General features: G+C 43.3%; 1 protein-coding gene across 5 annotated transcripts in view; it reads right to left on the minus strand.

The window, feature by feature from the left end:
* The window catches only part of LAMA3 (laminin subunit alpha 3), a 241,421-nt gene that overhangs the window by 53,549 nt on the left and 165,502 nt on the right, over nt 1-22,370 (minus strand). For all 5 annotated transcript variants that reach the window (XM_082853207.1, XM_082853208.1, XM_082853209.1 and 2 more), the window contains 6 exons: nt 20,412-20,525; nt 16,546-16,655; nt 13,798-13,878; nt 7,506-7,612; nt 4,366-4,416; nt 3,302-3,453 (listed from right to left, as the gene is read on the minus strand). In XM_082853207.1, the coding sequence (XP_082709333.1) occupies nt 3,302-3,453; nt 4,366-4,416; nt 7,506-7,612; nt 13,798-13,878; nt 16,546-16,655; nt 20,412-20,525 (615 nt within the window). The remainder of the gene's footprint in view (nt 1-3,301; nt 3,454-4,365; nt 4,417-7,505; nt 7,613-13,797; nt 13,879-16,545; nt 16,656-20,411; nt 20,526-22,370) is intronic.

A 22,370-nucleotide genomic window follows, 5' to 3' on the forward strand; every position in this document is an offset into this window, starting at 1 on the left:
GGACTTCTTAGAGCTGTGAGTTAATAGTTTTGCCTCAAAATTGGAACATTTTCTACCGTTAAACGCACAAATATTTTTCTGCCCCTTACTCACTTCATTTTTCTTCAGTGACAACAATTACATATAGGTTTGGTGACTTGATGTTGTCCCACAGGTCAATGAGGCTCTTTCTGTTTTTGTTCGTTTGATTTTTTTAAAGCTTTACTGAGGTATAACTGACATACAACAAAAGGCACGTGTTTAAAGTACACAATTTGATATGCTTTGACACGTGACCCATGAAACTGTCTCCACAATTAAGATAAGAAACATTTCCTCATGCCCCTTGTAACCCCTCCCCCCGATTCTCCCTGACACTTCCTTCCCCATCACCAGGAACACACACTATTAGATTACTTTTCGTTTTCTAGAACTGTGCACAACTTATGATTGTCACACATAAACACGCACACACTCATTAGGATATGAACTTTCCTTGGTCTGGCTTCTTTCAGTCAGAGTACTTATTCTGAGATTCACCCATGCAGCAGTAGTTCATTACAATTTATTGCAAACTAGTATTCTACTTTGTAGATGTACAGTCATTTATTTATGCCTTCACCTGCTGACAGACTTTTGGGATGTTTCTGATTTTGGCTTATTGCAAATAAAGCTGCCAAAAAAAAAAAAAAAAAGGAATTTCACCTTGGCTTGAATCCTTCTGGAACCACCACATACTAGCTGTGTGACTGAGGGCAAGTTACTTAGCTTTTCCAGGCCTGTTAAATAAAAATAACACCATTTTCCTCATAGGATGTTGTGAGACGTAAGGAAAGCACTTAGCACAGAGCCTGGCACATAGGATGGATACCAAAATGTTGGTTTCCTTCCCTTCATTGAAAAAATGCAGGGTTGTACTGATGACATCAAAGTAACCCAAGTGGCTTTTCTTTTTCTCTGAAAACATAAAGACTTCCCCCCCTCCTCTCCATGTTAAGCCTGCAAACCATGCTCTAAAATTACCCTAATGGGATGGAAAAGAACCAGTTTTGTAGCATTAGTTTTTGCTGTATGTACTCAACCATAGCCACTAATGGTTTACAATCAGCCCTCATTCCAAAAGCACTTATTAAACTTTCCCCAAACCCTCTTTCACTATGTCTAGCTTAGGGTTTATCTCATCTACTGATTTATTTTACTTTGAGTATATTTTTTCATTTCTACATGTTTTACTTAGATCTTTTCATATTTACCTCTTCTTGTTTGGTTTCTGGTGTTTAAAATTTTTTTCTAATTTCTTGTTCCTTCTACTGGATGTTACTCTCTTTTTTTTTTCCTGGTACCTGGGCCTCTCACTGTTGTGGCCTCTCCCGTTGCGGAGCACAGGCTCCGGACACGCAGGTTCAGCGGCCATGGCTCACGGGCCCAGCTGCTCCGCGGCATGTGGGATCTTCCCAGACCGGGACACGAACCCGTGTCCCCTGCATCGGCAGGCAGACTCTCAACTACTGCGCCACCAGGGAAGCCCTGGATGTTATTCTTTAAAGTAATTTTCAGATTGTCCTATGATTTTCATTTTCTCTGAAGGGAACTCATCACTTGACTGTTGCTTCTGCTGCATGTCTTTCTTATTATCTGTCTGTTACAGTGTTTGCAGGCTCCTTCCAAGAGGGAGATTTCTTCTTCTCCCTGCACTCTCTGTGCCCTGTCCAGTGATCTTGTGGTCATCATTACTCCCACCCCAGACGCCCCAGTCCAGGATCAGGTGTTATGGTGACAGCTTAGGACTTGTACATTATGGTGATAGTGAGAATGTCACATTTCAGCACAGATCCTGGTTTGTGAGTCTTGTCCACATCCTGGCTGCAAGGTTGTCCTTTCTTAGGTTCTCATACAGCCATTGTCCAACAATGGGAATTGGAAAGTTTTGAGGTTGCTTTTTCAGCCTGAATTTATAGGCAGAAGAGCCCCTGTTTTCCCCCCAGGGAGCCTGACTCTGGCCCGTGGGGCACTTTCAGCCCTAGTACTTCTTAGGATACCCTCTTGACCACCTTCTTTCCAACTGTACATAGTACATGTTCTGAGCTATGAAACAGACATCAACACATTTAAGAGAACTGGAATCACAAAGTATGTTCTCTGACCCCAAAAGAGTTAAACTAGAAATCAATAACAGAGAGTTATCTGGAAAATCCCCAATTCAGAAATTAAACAATACAGTTCTAGTCACAAGAGGAATTAGAAAATTTTTCTTTTTTCTTTGGCCATGCTGCGTGGCTTGTGGGATCTCAGTTTCCAACCAGGGATTGAACCCAGGCCACAGCAGTGAAAGCCCAGAATCCTAACCGCTAGGCCACTAGGGAGCTCCCTAGAAAATCTTTTGAATTGAATGAAAATGAAAACACAACATTTTAAAATGTGTGGAATACAGCTAAAGCAGTGCTTAGGGGAAAACTTATAGCACTAAATGCTTATATTAAGAAAGGTTTTGGATCAGTAAATAAGCTTTTATCTTAAGAAACTAGAAAATGAATGGCAAACTAAACCCAAAGCAAGCAGAAGGAAGAAAAGATATGGATAAGAACAGAAGTCAATGAAATTGAAAACTGAAGAAAAGCAGAGAGAAATCAATGAAATAAAAAGATCAATAAAATTGATAAACCTCTAGCCAGAATAATCAAAAAAAGAGATAAGACACAAATGACCAATAACCAGAATGAATGAGAAAGCATCACTACAGATTTTGCAGATATTAAAAGGATAAGGAAAAATTATGAACAACTGTATTGCAGTACATTTGGTAATTTAGACGAAATAGAAAAATTGTTTGAAAGGCACAAATTACTAAATATCACTCAAGAAGAAATAGATAAATCCTAATTGTCCCATATCTATTTTTTAATTGAACTTACAGTTTAATTAAAAAAAAAACTTTCAACAAAGAAAATCCCAGGCCCACATGGCTTCACTGGAAAATTCCATCAAACATTTAAAGAAGAATTAATAACAACTGTACTCAAATTCGTACGAGTCTTCCAAATGCAGAACAGTGAGCTAAAGTTATGAGAAAAATGAGCCCAGAAACATTCAGTATGTAAGGAATGTTCACTTAGAAGTGTTAGTTTTGTGTGTTCACCGGTACTTTTCACCAGTAAAAATCTAATCTTCATTTAGATCAGAGGAAGGAGGACAGCCTCCCTGAGCCTTAAGTGGAGTCAAGTTCCCCCCTTTCTCACGTGAGGAGTATTCGTTCACACAGCATCTCTCTTCACCAAGTATCTGCTCTGGGTCAGGCATCATGCTGGACCCACAGAGTACTTACCCTCAGGTCCTTGGTCTGGGTCTCCAAGTGCCTCATCTGCTCCAGGGTCCCCACGCTGGCACTCAGGCCCTGCAGCTGAGACTTGACCAGGAGGAGCTCGTCCTCCATGGTGGCCAGGTCATTCAAGAGCGTCATCACACAGCTGTCACAATCTGTGGGGGCCGCAATCAAAGGCACAAGTGCTGTGGGCTGGAGCCACAGGAATGCAAACAGAGCCCCAGAGCTGTGCCGCCCAGTTAATACACACGTAGCCCATCACAGGCAAAAATCACAATCCTGGACTTCTCCAGGAAAGATGCAGATTCTGAAAAAGGGAGATCTCTAGACAGGGGGCATTTGACAAAGAAATGGTGGAATGGGGAAAAAGGGTGAGGGTGGTCAAAAGGTACAAACTTCCAGTTATATGATAAGTAAGTTCTTGGGATGTAACATACAGCACAGTGACTATAGTTAACGACACTGTATTATATATTTAAAAGTTGCTAGAACAGTAGATCTTAAAAATTCCTAATGCAAGACAGAAAATTTGTAACTGTGTGAGGTGATGGATGGCAACTAAGTTAATTGTGGTGATCATTTCACAACATATACATATATCAAATCATTATGTTATATACTTTAATACAATGTTGCATGTCAATTATATCTCAATAAAACTGGGCAAAAAAAGAAATGATGAATCTATTCAACTTGTTGCTTATTTTGTATGTGGGAAAAGAGTAATAAATAGTTTTTATTTATGGAGTGCTTGCTATTTACCAAGAATCATGATAAGGGATTTATAAGCATTTTTCCAACAGCTATATGAGGTTGGCATAGTTATTACCAACCTCAGTTTTACCATCTGACAAATGATGAAACCGAGGCTTGAAGAAGTAAGGTCATTTGCACGAGATCATACAGATTTTAGTTGACAGAGGCTGGATGTGACTCTAAGTAGCCCTCCTTCCACCACCTCCCACCACTGCTTTCCCAGACTCGAAACTGCGTGTCCCAGTGTAGGGCTCACAGATTTTAAGCTGAACCCCACAACTTGGAAAGGAGGGGGCCATTTCTCTTCTCACCATCACATTCTTCTCCAGGGCCACCATCTTTGGGTTCTTGGTTTATGCAGTCTGAAATGAGGAGTAACCAGAGAAGACAGCGTTATTAAACTTACTCTTCACGTGCTTTTTTTTTTTTTTTTTTTTTTTTTGCGGTATGTGGGCCTCTCACCGCTGTGGCCTCTCCCGTTGCGGAGCACAGGCTCTGGACGCGCAGGCTCAGCGGCCATGGCTCACGGGCCCAGCCGCTCTGTGGCATGCGGGATCTTCCCGGACCGGGGCACGAACCCGTGTCCCCTGCATCGGCAGGCGGACTCTCAACCACTGCGCCACCAGGGAAGCCCCTTCACGTGCTTTTTAACTTGGCTTTGGGGAAAGCTAGTTTTGTGTTCAGTCTCCCAGCCACACAGCATTGCCGGCTCCTCCCTTTTCCCTCCCTCCTCGGTGCCACTGCTTGGGGAGCTGTCTCATCTCCCAACAATCTTGCTACAGGAACTTCTCGTGTGGCCTCTCTGATTATATATTCAGTTTCTTCTCTACAAAGGGTCATGCCATTCTTATGAAATGAAATCTCCTAATCGCTGGTGTTGTCCTCATTTGGTAGCCTCCTCTACAACTGCTGATGTCTCTTCTAACATCATTCAAGAACATTCAATAAACACTGAGCACCTTTGAGCATTCCCAGTGTGCCATGGCCCTGTGCTAGGGGCAGGAATACAAAGATAGCAAGTCTCTGGTGTCCTGTCGTTTAATGGTCCTATGGGGGAGACAGGCACATTTCACAACAGTGTGACAGATGCTGTGAGATATGCACACGAAGTTAGTGGACCTACTCCACCACCTACTGCTCACATATGCTGAATATTGAGGTTCTCAGCTATAGACGGGAAAGCCTAATGGTCACCCCTGGACATTCTTCACTCCTCCCACTTCTACTCCTTTCCCCATACCATGCATTCTTACGCTGAAATGCCCTCTCATTTTCCTGTGAAAAATCATCTGACTTTATTAAAGGAAAACTCTAAGCTTGAAACTTTCCTAGACATGCTACAGGGAGGCTTTCAGGTGTGTTCTCAGCAGCCACACCTTGTGTGTATACACATACGTTTTGAACCACATTTATTTTTAACTGTAAAAAAATATATATAAGTTCACTATGGAAAATTTGGGAAAATCAGCAAAATGAGATAAAACATTATCCTTGATCCTACCACTCAAAGACGATAAGTGTCCCCTCACAGTATATTTGTAGACATTTTATTATATGTAATCATAGGTTTCTCTTACTCATCCTTTTTTAAAAAATCTTTTACTCACTCTTATATGGACATATAGCTGCGTCACTTTAATTTCCTCAATTAGACCGTAAATGCCTTACAGGCAGGAAACATGGTTTTATTTCCTTCACAAACTCCTGCAAACACAGTATATGGGGGACTTGGCTTAGGAAGAGGGCTGATTTATCAGTGCAATTTTCTCAACAAGTTTGAGTTTTGACCACCAAGGAATCTGTACGTTATTAATTGAAAGAAAGAATGAAAAAGAGGGAAAAAAGCTCACAGGAACAAACGTGTCTCACAGGTGAGCATTTTCTTCCATTTCTGGAACAAAGAGTTCCCATCCTCATTCTAGGTTGGTTACTTTTGCTATTAGAAAAAGCATTCATCTCACGAGTTAATGACGTGTCTGATGCCGAAACTTCTCCTGAACACCTCCAGTGACAGTAGAACTCATCTCCTTTTAAACCAGTCCTTCTCGTCTTTAAACATTTGACACTTCTTCCTCAGAATGATTTAAAATAGATCTCCCTCTAGCTTCCACTCCTGGATGTGAGTTCTCCATACCTTAAGCCACACAGAACAAGACCCACCCTTCTCCCACACATGTGCCTTTCAGATCCGTCCTCTCCAAGTCTCCTTTCCACCATCCCGGTCTGTCAGTCCTTCCTCATGTCACAGGGCTCTAAGTCCCTTCACAGCCTCATCTTCTTTCTGAACAAACTTGTAGCTTGTCTATTGCCTTGTAAAGACACGGGCCCCTTGTGGGGACTTGCATGGGCGGCGGACCAGGGAACAATGGCAGGCCACCTGGTTTTGGACACTAGAACTCAGTGGAGATAGTACAAGGTGTCTAAGGGGCCACGTTACCCTCTTGATTCATATTGAACTCACTGCTGACTGAAACCTTAGCCACGTCTCATTTATCACAAACTTATTTTTTTTTCCATTCAACTATAGGACCGACTCCACGCTTACCCCCAACATAATTTTGTCTGGTTAGAACTGGCTCCTCATTCCAGGCTGTTGAGGCCCTATTTTATTCTAAATGTGTCATAGGAGGCATTTGCTAGCTCCTCCAACTTTGTGTCACCTGATAACTGGGTGGGCAGGTCTTCTATATTTCCATTCAAGTCTACGATGTTGAACAAGATGGAGCCCAGATGAAGCCCCAAACATGACAACAGACACCTCGTTCTAGACTGATAAGGCTCCATTTACTCTGCGTTCCTTTGGAAAGAGTCACTTGACTGGATCTAATCCATACATCCAGGGTTTAGTTCTTCATCTTGTCTATAAAATGAGAGATTTTATCTAAGGATTTGGCATTGCACTACATCAACGGCATTTTCCTGATAAACCACATTAATATTCTCCATCAAAGAAGGACGTAGAGAGTCTTCCTGTTTTTCCAACTTCGTTTTTTCCTAATGAACCTATACTAACTCCCAGTTAATGTTTTTTTTCTTGGTATGTAAAATCCATCTCAATTATACACCCACAGCCTAGAACAGTTACTGCTTTAATAGAAAGAGCACTCTGACTCCTTCAGATACATACACGAAGGAAGCTGATGAGATGATTCCCTTATAATGTCAAAGGGAGATCTCAGCAAAAATCACCAAAATAGGGTCTGAAATTATTTTGGCTATAATTAGTGACGTTTTAAAAACAATTTACCTAAAAAAAGAAACCTACTTGAAGTAAGTTATTCACCAAACCTGTGAATACTACCTAAGCATTCCCAACTTTGTCAAAACAAGGGGACAACTTGTTAGCTGGAATTGTGTATGTGGTTGCTGAACATGTTTGCTTGGCTTCTTTGCCAGCTATTTTATACCCGTTTGATAAAGGTAGGTTAACAGATGTGTGAGTCAATCTTACCTCCTGTCAGGGGGTCACAACTGCCCAAATGGCCGTTGCCGTTACAGTTGCATGGTTGGCAGCTACCTCCGAATTTCTGGGGATTTCCAAAATATCCTGGTGCACACCTACACAGAATACAGAAAAAGAGGGGAGACACCCAAAGGGCTCATCATTTATTCCACCCAATGTCTCAACTTCTAGCTCCCTGTTTGGGATCTTGTAACCCTATGAGAGGAAGGGCTGACATAGATTTGCAAGAGGGAACGTGTCTCAGTACAGAGCCATTTATGACTTGAATGAGAATGGTGAGGAGGGGAAGGCAGGCAGAGATTGCTCCCTTGCTCCTTGACACCCCAGATGACAAGGTCCTCAATCATCCCGACAGCCAAATGGCAGATGAACAAAATGCATACAGGAGCCAGTGGTTTGACCGAAATCAGGGGTGGGTGAATTTTACGCAAGAGTTGTGTTCCTGAAGATATCACACAAATACACACTGCTTAATTTATGGCTAATTTCCTCGAAGAAAAAACTTAAAGTAAAATTCATATAATTTCAATATTTTCATAAAGGGGGCTTTTATTAATATTTCCTATTGTACTATTTCAAGTCTGCATAATTCACATTTATTTGCACTAATTGCTGCAGTGATATACATAAGGGGCTTAAACAACTGAGCAGTTACAACTGCCACCTTAGCCTGAGCCTTTACTATTCTAGATAATTCAGTGATGAGAACTCAGTTCCTTATTTATAAGGTAAAAGATCATATTTCCTTGATTGTGTCTGTTTTCTTCAAAAAATAACACAAACACATGTTAATGTTTCTGGAACTGGGATGTAAATTAAAATATTTCTGTTCATTAGCAAAATTCCACTCCCACTCTATCCCCCCCAAATTGTCATTAAATTGATGTGTGTGGTGTTTTATCATCAATGGAATTGATAGAATCAAGGAAATATGGCATTTGACTTTCTCAAATTTAAGCTTTTCATCAAAGAACTTTGAGGCAATTTAAATATGCTTTACCAATGGATAAACTGGTGATATAGTGCAAAGGACACAGATTTTTTGTTTTGTTTTGTTTTTATGGGTTTTTTTTAACATCTTTATTGGAGTATAATTGTTTTACAATGGTGTGTTAGTTTCTGCTGTATAACAAAGTGAATGGGAGATCTTTTTTTTTTTAATTTATTTTGGCTGCACCAGGTCTTAGTTGCAGCACGCAGGGTGGCGGATTTCTTAGTTGTGGCTGGCATGTGGGATCTAGTTCCCCGACCAGGGATCGAACCTGGGCCCCCTGCACTGGGAGCGCAGAGTCTTACTGACTGGACCACCAGGGAAGTCAGGACACGGGTTTTGAATCAGGAAGATCTGGCTAGACCTCCGTCTCTACCACAGTCCATATAATCTTGGGCTGTTATCTTAATCCCTCAAGCTTCCATTTCTTCATCTATTCCTCTTACGAAAATGTGAAGCTCCACGAGGATGTGAATTATTTCGGGTGGGCTGTTTTGCTCACTGATACATCCCTAGCACCTGGGATAATGCCTGGACCCATATTAGGTGTCAGATATAAGTATATGCTGAATGAATGAATGAAAAATGGTACTAACAATACCTATTTGGGTGGGTGGATATAAAAGATAATATAGTAAAGAATCTAGTACAATGCCTGCACATAGCAGACATTCAGTAAAAGGTAGCTACTGCTACTTTCAGACATGATAAAATATTCATATATATGTACGTATGTGCAATTGGTGTCATTTGGAATTCTACATTTCGGAAAATGGATAGGAAGCAGAAAACCCATGTATTCCCTAATTATCAAGAAGGTAACTAAGCTGAGGTGGCTTATCCAAGTCTACTCAGCAGGTTGTCCTAATAATAGGGCTTTATTTGGGGTGACCAGCCCCATAGTCTGCCTAACAAGCCATGCTACGCAAAAGATCTCAGTTTAAAATACTTTTCCTTTAGATGTGTCACCTACATCTAAACTCTCTATGTAAAAGATACATATTTAAAAACTACCTTATTTAAAGTGACATAAATATTCAGGAAGTCTGATTCTGCTTCTTCCTTCATCTTGCAAAGCATTAGTTATCGATTATGAGAAATAACTGGTTCTTTTATTCTCATTTTATGGTAGTGCTAAACACAAGGGACTAAACTAAAACTTCCTGATTTCATAGATGACATCGGTACAGCAAATAAAGAGCAGACAGCACGTCTGTCATCTGCGGCTCTGAGTGGCCAAGGGAGAAATGGGTCCCAGAGCACGGGCTGAGGAGGGAAGCCTTTCCTATTCCCTCCCCACCTCTGCCCAGTGAGCTCCTGCATATACGCTTACTTTTCACCTTACTCTGTGCTTGTATTTGTCATTGCATAGTCAACCACTAGTGCCAGATGATGCCTGGCAGCCTGGCACAGAGTGGGTGCTCAATAAGTGTTAACAAATGAAAAACTGTGACATTAAAATGGCATTAAGCTGTGGAAAAGTTAAAAAAAAACACACAAAAAAACAATAGCTTGCTTTCCTGAGACATCAAACTTAAAAAACCTAAGCTGAGAAAACTGTTAATTAAGAATTTCCCTTTTCAAATCAGTTGCCTGTCAAATGGATGTCTCCTCCAGCCTGGTGCCGTTTTCTACTTCACTGTTTGTGCAGAACCATAAGGAGGATTAAATTAGGAAGCCTCGCCCAGGTAGGAGTCGCATAGCTTTTAAATCACGAAGCCTGGAAGACCCTCCCAAGCCCATTCCCCACCCCACCTGTCCTTTCTGTCTCAGGGTAGCTGCCCCTTCCATCCCTCACCCTTCAGGGCTGGTTGATGCCCCTCCTGCTGCAGCCTGACTTAGCCCGGTTATGTTCTCTCTATTTTAGCAGCTTATTTGTACATCTGTCCACCACTAGACTGGAAAACCCTTGAGGGCAGAATCTGTGGTCTGGTTGCTGATGTGTTTCTAATGCTTAGCACAGGGCCAGGCTTATACTAGGATCTCCATCCATTTTTCATCGAAGGAAAGAATGAATAAGTGTGGGCAACGTTCCTCCTGCAGAAATGATAAACAGAAGAACTTTGAGTTGCTCCTTTTTACCATAGGATAGTGTCCAGACCCTCAGCTGATGCCCATAACAAGGCACTGCCTCCTTCTGCCCGTGGCAGCTACACTCTAGGCCCTTGGACTTTCTTGCATTACTTCCCTGACCTGAGCTGCCTTCCCCCTCCACCTCCCAGCTCCACTGGGTTCCAGTCATCCCTTTGACATACCTAAGTCCCACCTTGTCCATAAAATGTTTCAGATAACCCCAGTCTAGAGTATCCCTCCCTTACTATGAAATCCAGTTGAATTAATTTTCTGTTTTTTTTTTAAGTAAAATTCTTCTAAAGTTATCCAGAAAAATAATATGCCAGAATGGTCCAGGAAAAAATTTAAATAAGGGTTACGAGGGGAGACTTGCTTAACCAAATAGTCAAAGTCATTTGATAGTTTCAGAAATGATACAGAAGTGATAATGACACAAAAACCAAATAAAATGTACAAAACAAATCCAAGTTCGTATAGAAATTTCGTACACATTTACAGGACTTCCCTGGTGGCGCAGTGGTTAAGAACCCACCTGCCAATGCAGGGGACAGGGGTTCAAGCCCTGGTCCTGGAAAATCCCACATGCCATGGAGCAACTAAGCCCGTGCACCACAACTACTGAGCCTGCGCTCTACAGCCCATGAGCCACAACTGCTGAGCCCACGTGCCACAACTACTGAGCCACCTAGAGCCCATGCTCTGCAACAAGAGAAGCCACCGCAATGAGAAGCCCGCGCACCGCAGCGAAGAGTAGCCCGCACTCACCACAACTAGAAAAAGCCTGGGCTCAGCAACAAAGATTCAACACACCCAAAAAATAAATAAAAACTAAAATATAAAATAAAATCTGAAATCAAACCCCTAATTAAAAAAAAGAAATTTTGTACACATTTAGCTTTAGTGAATTCAACTAAAGGTACTTAGTCAAAGAGGGATGAGAGGATGAGGGCATGAGTGTAAGGGAAAAACAGCTGAAGTGACTGTCCCCATCACTCAGTGAGCACACGTCCTGCAGTGAGTGTGACATGAGAGATGTGAACCTGCTATTCGCTCAGCTGGTCTAGTTTCCCTGTGCCTCTCCTAGAGTGACTGTTTCACCCTACAGAGTGTGATTCTGGGTGTAACCAGATGACATGTGCATTTCATGCAACATGGCTCCTGTATTACTGAGACATGGGACACTGGGATACTCAAGGTTATGCCAGCTCCGGTCAATTTTTGCCTGACATGTAGACCCTAAATCTATCTGCCCTGTGAGATGCAATACCACAAAAAAGTTGAGGTTCCAAATTTTCACCATCAAGATTTGAATGTAAGAAATAAAACCAGAAAAGTACTAAAACAAAATATGCATAAACATTTGCATATGCATAAACCTCTCTAAGCATGACACTAATGGCTGAAACCCTAAAGAATAAAAGAGTAGGTACAAATATAATAGAAATTAACTATTGCAGATCTAGAATTGACAAAACCAAACGAAAAAATATACAAATGAAAAACAAAACAGAGAAGTATATTTGCAATATATAGTATGAAGCATTCGTTTCCTCTAAAAGATCTGTACAAATCAACAAAAATATAAAAGAACATTCCACTAGAAAAAAATGGGTAAAAGACCTGGAAAGCAATTCAAAAAAAAGATTTATAAATGGTCAATAAGCACATGAAAAAATCAAATCTAATTATTACCAAAAAATGTAAAATAAAATGACATACAATGTTTCTCTATCAAACTGGCAATGTTTTTAAAAAGTGAACAGTCTTTGTATCTACTGGAGGCAGGCAGTTGCTCCTTTGCTGCTAGTAGGATGGTAAACAGATACAATCTTTCTGGAGGGCAATTTTGCAAAATGTATCGAAAGCCTGAAAAATGTCCCTATGCTTTGGCCCAAGGGATCGGTTCTATAATTACATCTCGAGTATTTATGTACACAAATATTTAGCTAACAGGATTCACTTTTAGTGCTGCTTTGAATGGAAAACAGTTAAACTATTTCAAAGGCCAATAGTGGGGGATTATGGAACTTCAGGGGAACTTCCTGGTCCTGACGTGATGTTATCAATGAACACTTATTGATATGGAAATATACTACTAACATACTATTAGATGAGAAAACAAAACAGAAAGCAAAATAGGAATCTACCTTTTTCTTTTAAGAAAAATCTATGCATAGAGAACTGATCTGTAAGAACATACAACAAGCACTGTAGGTGGGCAGGCGTGAGCATAGGGCAATTGCAGGGCTATGGTACATATTAGTTCTCTGCCTTATTAGTTCTTTGCTCACCTGTATTATATCATTTCTGTAATAATTATGTATTGATCTTATATTACAGTTATTTTAAATGTTAAAATGTTATCCATATGATTCATTTGTTATACTGTTACTTTTCCAGATATATGTGTGCTCTCTTCCCCTCTAGATGACAAGTACCTTCTATAGCCTTCACAATACTTGGCGGTGCCCTGGGCATAGTAGCTAATCATGAAACACTGTTCAGGAAAAACTAAAGCTTGGCTCTGTGGCCCTTTATGATCAAGTATGTACTTTCCATTTTGTAACACGTATTCTTTTGTTTCACAAACACCTATTATATGAATAGTACCACACTAGGCACTAGGGGTTCAGAAATGAGTGAGACACAGGCTGTCCTGCAAGTGTCCATAATGTCGTGTGGGCATTAAGAGGGGTGTGTGTGTAGAAATATCTAGGGCTGCTGATATGTGTGCATGTGTAGGAGACGCAGAGTTGTACGTTTGTGTACAGGCAAGTAGGGATGTGTATATGTGGGGATAGGAGTATGTAGGGATGAGTTTATATGGCGGTACGAGTATATAGATACATGTTGGGGGGGTATGTAGGGGTGTGCCCAGGAGTAGGGGTATGTAGGGGTATACATAGGTATGTAGAGGGGTGTTTGCTGGAGCATATAGGACTATGACATATTGGACCTCGTTCTCAAATGGCTGAAACAGGTACAAAGCAAGAAAGAGAAGGAAGTTAATGATTTACTAAGTGAGCACACTTGTATTTTTCCCAAGAGACTTTTTTCCAGCCTCGATGAAACCAGCAGCCCCAGCCCTAGCTCTGAGCCTCAATCCAGCAGAGCCCCACTTACAGCCAGGGTGCCTGCAACAGCCTGCCAGAGGAGCCCACCCCTACCTGTAAGACGGGGGAGGAGAGAAGGGGGCGGGGGAGGGGCGGCACCCACCTTTCGCATTGTGTTCCTGTGTATCCAGCTTTGCAGGAGCACTTCACGTTTCCCCCAGTAACAACACAGCCGGTGGCAAAACTTGAAGAACGACAGAGAAAAGCCCCAGTAAAAACATAAGCTGATGGACTTTATGCTCATTATTTTTTGCCACAAAGAACCTGACTTGCCTTAAGTGAAATTGGAAACCAAGTGTCTGGCTACCTTCTGTGTGAAGAAAATTTTGCCCATCAAGACTTGTAGAAATAATGATGAATGCCTTCAGCTGACATCAGGCAGATTTGGCTGAATAAGGACTGAAGGCATTTACTTTGTTTCATTTTTTGGCTTGGAGAAATACATTCCTTCCCTTAAGACAGAGTAAAGTAACACACTTTGGAAGAGATGATTAGACAGCATTTTTCCAGAACTAACAAGGAAGGAGTAAAACAAGTCTAGGCAGAAAAAAAAAGAACAGAGAGTTCTGATTCTTTAAAGAAAAAATTTCTTCTCCTTGTTTATTCTAGTTCTTTTATATTGGGCACAGTCTCTTCTGGGAAGAAACAGTGGTAGGTGGGCCAGGCCCTCAGAGCCTCAGAGGCGACTAAAGCACAGAGCATGCTCAATGCCCAGGTATTTCTGTGGGCACAGCTGTTGGTGATTTCCACGCTTTTCCAATCAGGCTGTTGGAATTTCAATTCCCTTTTAGTTCTTAACTGGTGTATTTTGAGAAGCTTCTTTTAAGAAAAAAATTAGGGCTTCCCTGGTGGCGCAGTGGTTGAGAGTCCACCTGCCGATGCAGGGGACACGGGTTCGTGCCCCGGTCCGGGAAGATCCCACATGCCGCGGAGCGGCTGGGCCCGTGAGCCATGGCCGCTGAGCCTGCGCCTCCGGAGCCTGTGCTCCGCAACGGGAGAGGCCAGAACAGTGAGAGGCCCGCGTACCGCAAAAAAACCCAAACAAACAAAAAAAATTAAACGAAGAGACCATGAAAAAGTCTTGTTCCTTATGAAACGTCTGTGACTACTGAACATTCCACTGACATAAATCTGAGGGGAAATAACTCCATTTATCTTTGGCTGGTAAAAGAATTCTTATTTGGGGAGCTTCTCTTGGCCAGTTAGATACAGTTACACCTCTAAAGGGACAGTTAGAAATTTGTCAGCAGTATTAATATTGCCAGAAGAAGAATTAGAAAAAATAGGGTTTTACTGATAAATCCTAGGAACTGAATGTTACTTAATTAAATTGCACAGATGCTAGAAGCTGACCTTGATGATAATATGCTTTGCAACTGAAGATGAACAGCTTTCCCCCCAAAATTTCACCCCGTGAAAATCTTGCTTCTTTTTATTCTCTCTAGCTTCTGTTCTAACAAGCCTGGGCAATTGTCAAGTGATAGATCCCTTTACAAATAAAGCCACAGGACTGGGCAGGTTTAACGAGTATCAGATACACAGAGAGCAAACCAGGATGCACATTTCAAATATGCATCTTCAGAAAAGCCACATTGGGCAGGTGACCTCTGATCACTTTGACTTGGCCCATTTCCCTGCTAACTCGGCTAATACCAAGCAGCCGTGTGGTCCATAACCGTCCCAGAGCCTGTGCACTATTGATACTTCATCAGCATCATTCTGATTTTCAAACCAAATCTTGCTTCACTTAGTTACCTGTTACATTTTGTTTGGACCCACAGTGAACATGTCATGATGAGCAAGACGATGACGAAGTGCCAAGGCCAAGCAGAATCTGGATTATCGTGAAAGGAAAATGGTGGCTTTCTACCCACAGAGTCTACTGGCCTTGCTGGAGCCTGGATGACAATGCACATCACATCTCTCTGCAGCTCAGAACTCTCCTGTGGCTTCCATCACACTGAGGATAAAATCCATAAAATCCAAGTGCCTTACTCTAGCCTGCAAGGGACAGGATCTGAATCCGGGTTGCCCCGCCAACCTCACCTCCTGGCCGTCTCTCTCTCACTGCCATCCAGCCACTCTTGCTTTCTTACTGTCCACAAACCCATCATCACAGGAGCGTTCTCGTCTGTTTTGTTTTTTTTTTCTTCCTTGCCTTGGACCCTCATCATAATGCCACAGCTTACTCCATCTCATTGTTCACTGGTCCCTGTCCTACAACTCCAGAAAGCCTTCCTACCACCCTCTGTAAAGAATCTACTCACTACCCATAACATAACCCTTTTATTAATTGCATAACCTGTCTCTATCTGAAATTATACTTCAGAATGATTTGTGCGTGTATTTACGGAGTGTGATGATTACCCCCACCCCTCTCCCCACGTTCTCCAGGTAAAGCCTCATGAGGTCGGAGTCTTTGCCAGCCTTCTTTACAGCAGTTTCCCCAGCATCTAGAGAAGGGCAGCCTCATGATGGGGCTGAATGAACAGCAAAAGAAAAGAGGAAAAGGCAAAACCCAGAAGCATACAACTTGGAAAGTCTGTTTTTGTCTTGGTTCTGGTTTGCATTTCTTGTTTATTCTTTTTTTTAATAGAACTGTTTTATTAAGATAGCATTCACATACCATAAAATTCACTCATCTCATATGTTCAATTCGATGGCTTTTAGTATGCTCACACAATTGTACAAGCGTGACTGCAATTTTTGAGCGTTTTCATCACCCCTAAAAGAAACCTCATACCCTTCAATAGTCACTTCCCATTTCCCTCCCACCAGCCCCTCCCCAGTCCTAGGCACCCACCAAACTCCCTCCTGTCTCTAATAGATTATTTTCAAACTTCCACAGTACCTGTTTGAATGAGGACACGGGCAGACCCTACAGGATCCGTGGACAGCGTTCCCATAGTAACCCTCTTTGCAGCGCTCACAGTGTTCCCCGGCAGTGTTATGACGGCAGTTCTTGGGACAGATAAAGAGTAAAATTAATAACAGCCTATTACCTTTACTGCTATTGAGATCATTGTCTTAATTACTCACACAATTGTAGCTCAAATCTGCTGACACTACAGAGTGCTATTAGTTTTGCTAACCACATGCTTTTCCTATCTAGCCAATGATTGTTGGTGCTAAAAAAAAAAAGGAAGCGCCCTTCTGTTAGCTATTTGGTGTCACCATCGGGAGGCAGGATGAAATGAAGTGAGACCAGCTGGGTTCAAATCCCACGCTAACATTTAGTAGCTGTGGGATCTTGGGCAAGTCCCTTCACCTCTCTGGGCCTCAAGTGTTTTTTTTATAAATCAATATTACTGGTGGGGGCTCCCCTGGTGGCGCAGTGGTTGAGAGTCCGCCTGCCGATGCAGCGGACACGGGTTCGTGCCCCGGCCCGGGAAGATCCCACATGCCGTGGAGCGGCTGGGCCCGTGAGCCATGGCCGCTGGGCCTGCGCGTCCGGAGCCTGTGCTCCGCAACGGGAGAGGCCACAACAGTGAGAGGCCCGCGAACCGCAAAAAAAAAAAAATAAAAAAAATTACTGGTGTGTGATTTACATACAATTCTAATTTTCTTAAAATGTACAGTTAAAATAATACCCACTTTCCAAGGCTGTTGGGAGGACTTGGGGGACCCACAGAGGAGTCTCTCAGGGGCACCGGATGAGGGTGCTGCCAGCTTCACTTTGCTCGGCTGCCCTGACTCTCTCAGAAACATCTGTTCTTTTGAACTAAGTGTTTACCTTTCCACATTAGTTTCCTTTCTTTTATAACTCCAAATGACAATTTTAAAGAAGAACTTCCTGGAGAGAGCTATTTTCGTCCTGTCTCTACTTAGTTCTGAGCTGAAAACACTGAGGAAACAAGAACGTGGAGAAACAAGAATTGCAGTGAGGCCACCTGTATCCTACGAAAAATCCCTCTGAATTCTGGTCCTTTATGGGGGCACAGGGAGAGGAGTGAAGAAAGGGGTTAGAACATGAGTTGCTTGATAAAGTCCCATAAGAATGTCTGAAATGCCCCTCAACCTCAGGGGAAAGTATCTGCCCCGGAATCTGTCTTCATCAGTCCTGCAAATTTGAGGCATCTGCCTATCAGGTTTCCTTGTTTTACTGTGAATAAGTAAATGAGTGAATGAATGAATGATTCCATATCCACCCCCACAGCACGTGCTCTCCGAACTCCACGGGACACCAAACATCTACTGGGCACGAACTAGATGCCCAACTATGCTAGATACCAGGGATGCAAAGATGGATCAGTACCCTGACTCAGGGGTAGATAGAAGCCTGTGAATAGACATCTTCAATATAATGTGGGAAAGATGATGACAAACGTGTGGCAGCATGTCATAAGGGCAGGCGGAACCTCAGGGGAGGTGATGATGCCTGCGTGGGGGACAGAAGGAGAGGACTGAGCTGGGTGGAGAAGTGTGGAAGGGCATTCTGGGCACACGGATCAGTGTGCACAGAACCTCAGTCTTGCAGGAGCACAGCGGAGTGTGTGGGCAACGCGAAGCAGTTGGTATTCCCCAGGGTGAAGTGCAAGGGGGCGGGATGTGGCTGGAGAGGCAGCAGCGCAGATCAAGGGGGCCCTGAGGCCGCCCAAGGAGTATGGACATCTGGCTGTGAGCCTCAGGGGAGCCCCGAGGCAGCTGTGAGTTTCAGATAAATCATCCTGGGGGCAGGGGGAGACAGGCTCCAGCAACAGGGAATAAAAAGGAGGAAAACTGGAGAGACGATGAGAAGAGAAAGGGGAAGGGACTGGGAATGGAGGGGAAGATGAGGGGTGACTGGGCACAGAGGGCAGGGGAAGTGGGGAGAAAGCAGGCCAGGAGAAGAGGGAGAGGCAGGGCCTTGGTGGAGAGAAGGGAGCCCGTCATCAGAGCTCCCTCCGGCCCACCGCACCCACGGGATGCATCACCACCTCCAGCTCCCTCCCCACTGGACACACACTGCTGTACTGGCCAGGGATTGGGCTGGTTTCTTTGCACACGTCAAAGCTCATTCTTGAAACGACAGGGAGATGTGCACATGTGTGAAGGTCCCAGATTTTAAAATTGACTCTGGACCTCGAGAGGCAGAGGCCAATCTGCAGATCGTCCCATCTGCTAGTGGAAGGTGCTTGGTTTCCTCGTTTCTGTTCTTTGAGGATGAGGGCTGCATCCTCAGCTCCCACACGATGGCCATGACGGAGAGCAGGGCCAGCACTCACTGCCTGCCATTGAGCGGCACCTGTGTGCCTGTACATGTGTGTGTACGTGTGTGCAGGTGCATACGTGCATGTGTGCACACAGGTACATCCCCCCACGAGACAGCAAGCCTCCTGAGACCAGGGATTATGTCCGATGGTTTTAACCCCCAGCACTTTGCTCAGTCCCTCCCACAAGAGCAAACACTCAGGAAGCGTTCCCTGAATGAATTGTTTCTAGAGGCTACATGGCCATTAGGGACAAGTGTAGACGGAGCTACAAAGAAAAGTGGGAAAGAAAATCTTGTTGTTTGATGAAAACATGAATTACGACTCTCACGAGTGATCTTTTCACCGGTGGCTGAACCACGGAGAAAACTCCCTTTTTTCTTTGGCAGTTTTTATAAAGTGGACTCGACGTCTAGCAACAGTTTAATGCCAAGGTAAGTATTTTTCATGAAATTGTCTACCTGTGATATACACACCATACAGTATGAAACACAAACTATTATTTGAGATACCTAAGAGCTGGAAGACAACATTACCCAACATCTTTTATTCCTTTTGAACTTATAAGGTTAAAATCCTACAGAATATTCCATCAGGCTCTTTACAACAATTTCCTGTCCTGGCCTGTCCCGTCTTGCAGAGGAAGCAGCTCCCCGGGACATGCCGAACGCGCATAAAATAGCCTAGGAACTCAAAGAGCTGAAACACACTCTAGTTGCCTTACACAATGCAGAGGAAACCTGCGTCAGGAGAATGTATTTCCAAACAGCACAACGGAAGCGGGGGCTCTGGTTTCCTGGGGGCACGGGTGAGCTCTCCTCTCCTTGGAACTGTCCGTCCTCCCTCTAATCGGGGAGGCCCTGGCTACCAGGGAGAGGACCTCTGAGGACAGGGAGGAAGCCTGCAGAATAAAACCTCTTCTGCGTCAGGATGCATGAGAAAGATCTCCTGAGAATCTAATTTTCTGGGCGAGAATTTTCTAACATATTCCAAAACAGGATAGCTTTCCGGTGGCTAAGTCGTAAACCGCTGGGACTCCCCTCGCCCGTCTTCCCCCATAAACCCACTGCCTTGGCAGCCGTGGCGGCGAGCGTGTGCCCCCCGCCCTTCTTAGCATCTCCTCCTCCTGTCACCGCTTTCTGGAGCTACCTGACAGCAATGAGGTCTCCTCTCGCGACCTCCTGTCACCCCAACAAAACTGGAGTCCTAAGTAGTAGCTTTGGCTTATTGTACCCTGGCAAGGGTTAAGCCCCAGGATCTACCCACTACTATCATCTAATGAGAGATTTAGAATCTAAGGTATAATTTAATTGCTCAGACAGGTGTTCTCTGACGGCACACGTTAAAATGGAGGGAAAAGTGAGTGGGAAACAATTCAGCTTGGTTACCTGGAGACCCCTGGGTTCACACGGCAACCTGTATCTAGGGTTTGGTAGGAGATGCGACATTTGATATCTCAGGGCCTAGCAGAGGGGGATGGGGAGACATAGATTGTCTGCTGGTAGCATCAGAGCATCAATTTACTCACCATGCATATTCCCGAGCCATCCTGGCAGCGATTTGAATGTCCGTTGCAATTGCAGGGAACACACCGTCCGGTATATAAGCCTTTGTTATCCCGATAGTATCCAGGGCTACAACCCTATTTTTCAAACAGAGCATTTAGTCAATACAGAGAAAGAAATTATCATCCAAAGCAGGTGACCATTCTGACTGTCAAGGATTCCCCTTTCTATCTTCGCTCCTTTAGTTGGTATGTGGATTTCTACTTTCAAATGTGAGCCAGGTCCACTTGCTATTTTGGTCAGCTTCTCTTGTTTTCACACCATGGTAGGTGTGTGTGTTGGTGCCCGCGTTGGAGACGTGTGGTGGGGAAATCAGAGCAGGGGGAAGGGTGGGGGGGGAGTATGGAAGTAGGATGCCTCTCTCCTCCCACCAGTGGTTTTGAGGGCCAGTGGAGGGGGGGAGTGCTGAAAAAGCAGAGGATCAGGACCTCAGTCCTTCGGGGGGAGGACCTCTGAGCAAATCCCTTCAAGTTCAAGTTCTCTTTGGGTAGCCAGTGCCTCTCCAAGTGTGGGTTTGGGCTGGTGGGGAGCAGTATGGGAGGAAGAGGAAAGACGGGGTTTTCACTGGGATCTATACAACAATGGCAGAACTGGTGGGACCCTTTCACTGCCACTCACTGGTCTATGGGCTACAGGGAACCCCAGGGAAAACAACCAGCTTGCATCCTAGTACAGAACTTGGCAGGGTTGTTTGGTTCCGACTGAACACCAAGACCCAGCCTGAGGAAATCTCCGGAGTGTGGTCTCCTCTTGTTCAATACTGCTTCGATTAATTCTGTCTCCACTAATTGTCTCTTTCCAGTGTAACACACGTGATTATTTTTCACGTGGATGAAAAGAATTACGGTTTTCTTTTGATGAACGGATATTTTTTTAAAAAGATTCTAGTGAAGAATGTCCCCAAAAGAAGAAAAGCAAGTATCATTGTACCAGCCATTAAAAATTATTTAGATTTCTGTCTTTAAAGAGAATGATAGGCATTTTCTTTATTTTGCCAGAGCCAATCAGTGCACTGATTAAAGTCAGGTGTTATCCCTAGTTTCTTTCAGTGATCGCCTATACAGCTTTTTTTTTTAAAGCATCAGGAAAAATTAATACTTCAACATAAAAGATCATCTTTTATCTAATCTCTTTAAACAGCACGTACGTCTCTGACACTCTGAGGTTACAGTCAAGGGAAATCTGCTCTCATTCATCCATGGCCTTAAAGGTCTCTAGCTGGCCAGGTTGGGGAGAGGAAGGAGCCAATGTGCTGGGGGAGGAAGAAGCTCACATCTTCCCTAGAGTGGAATATTCCAGTTTTGGCTAGAAGCTCCTTCCAAAAATGACACAATGATGCCAAATCGTACACAATAACAATACTATAACTTACAATATAATTTTCCCTTCAGCTATTAAGAACCACGTTTAGGCAAAAGAATGCATTGCAAAAACTTAGACTACTTTATGTGTTCTATGAATAGGCTTGTCTAAAGGAGAATCCAAATATGAAAGGAATGTTCTTGAGCTGAAAGCACGACTGAGAGATACATTTGAATGAAATTCAGCCAGTGGTGGTGTGATCGTATCTGCAATCTCTACTAACAAGGGACAAGTGCCTTATAATTATCACCATATATCACATTACATGCTTATAAAATAATCCAATTTGGTAAAGAACAAATTATCCAAATAAATAAATATATCTGGTTTGATTATGACAACACGTCCAGTAAAAGCCTTAATTAAATATGCTTTGGGGGGTAGGATGGTCTATCCTGGGTAAAGTGAATCACCCATCTTCACGTGCTCTTGATTAGAAACAGAAAAGTACTCTGCAAGAGTTACACATCATGTGACTCAGAACATTTGTCAGTTACTGAAATATAATCATTTTCTCATCTCTATAAGGCAAACGAACTCCAGATTTAACATAAAATGCC

Source organism: Leucopleurus acutus, assembly GCF_964270905.1.
Source record: "Leucopleurus acutus genome assembly, chromosome: 13".
NCBI classification, from domain to species: Eukaryota; Metazoa; Chordata; class Mammalia; order Artiodactyla; family Delphinidae; genus Leucopleurus; species Leucopleurus acutus.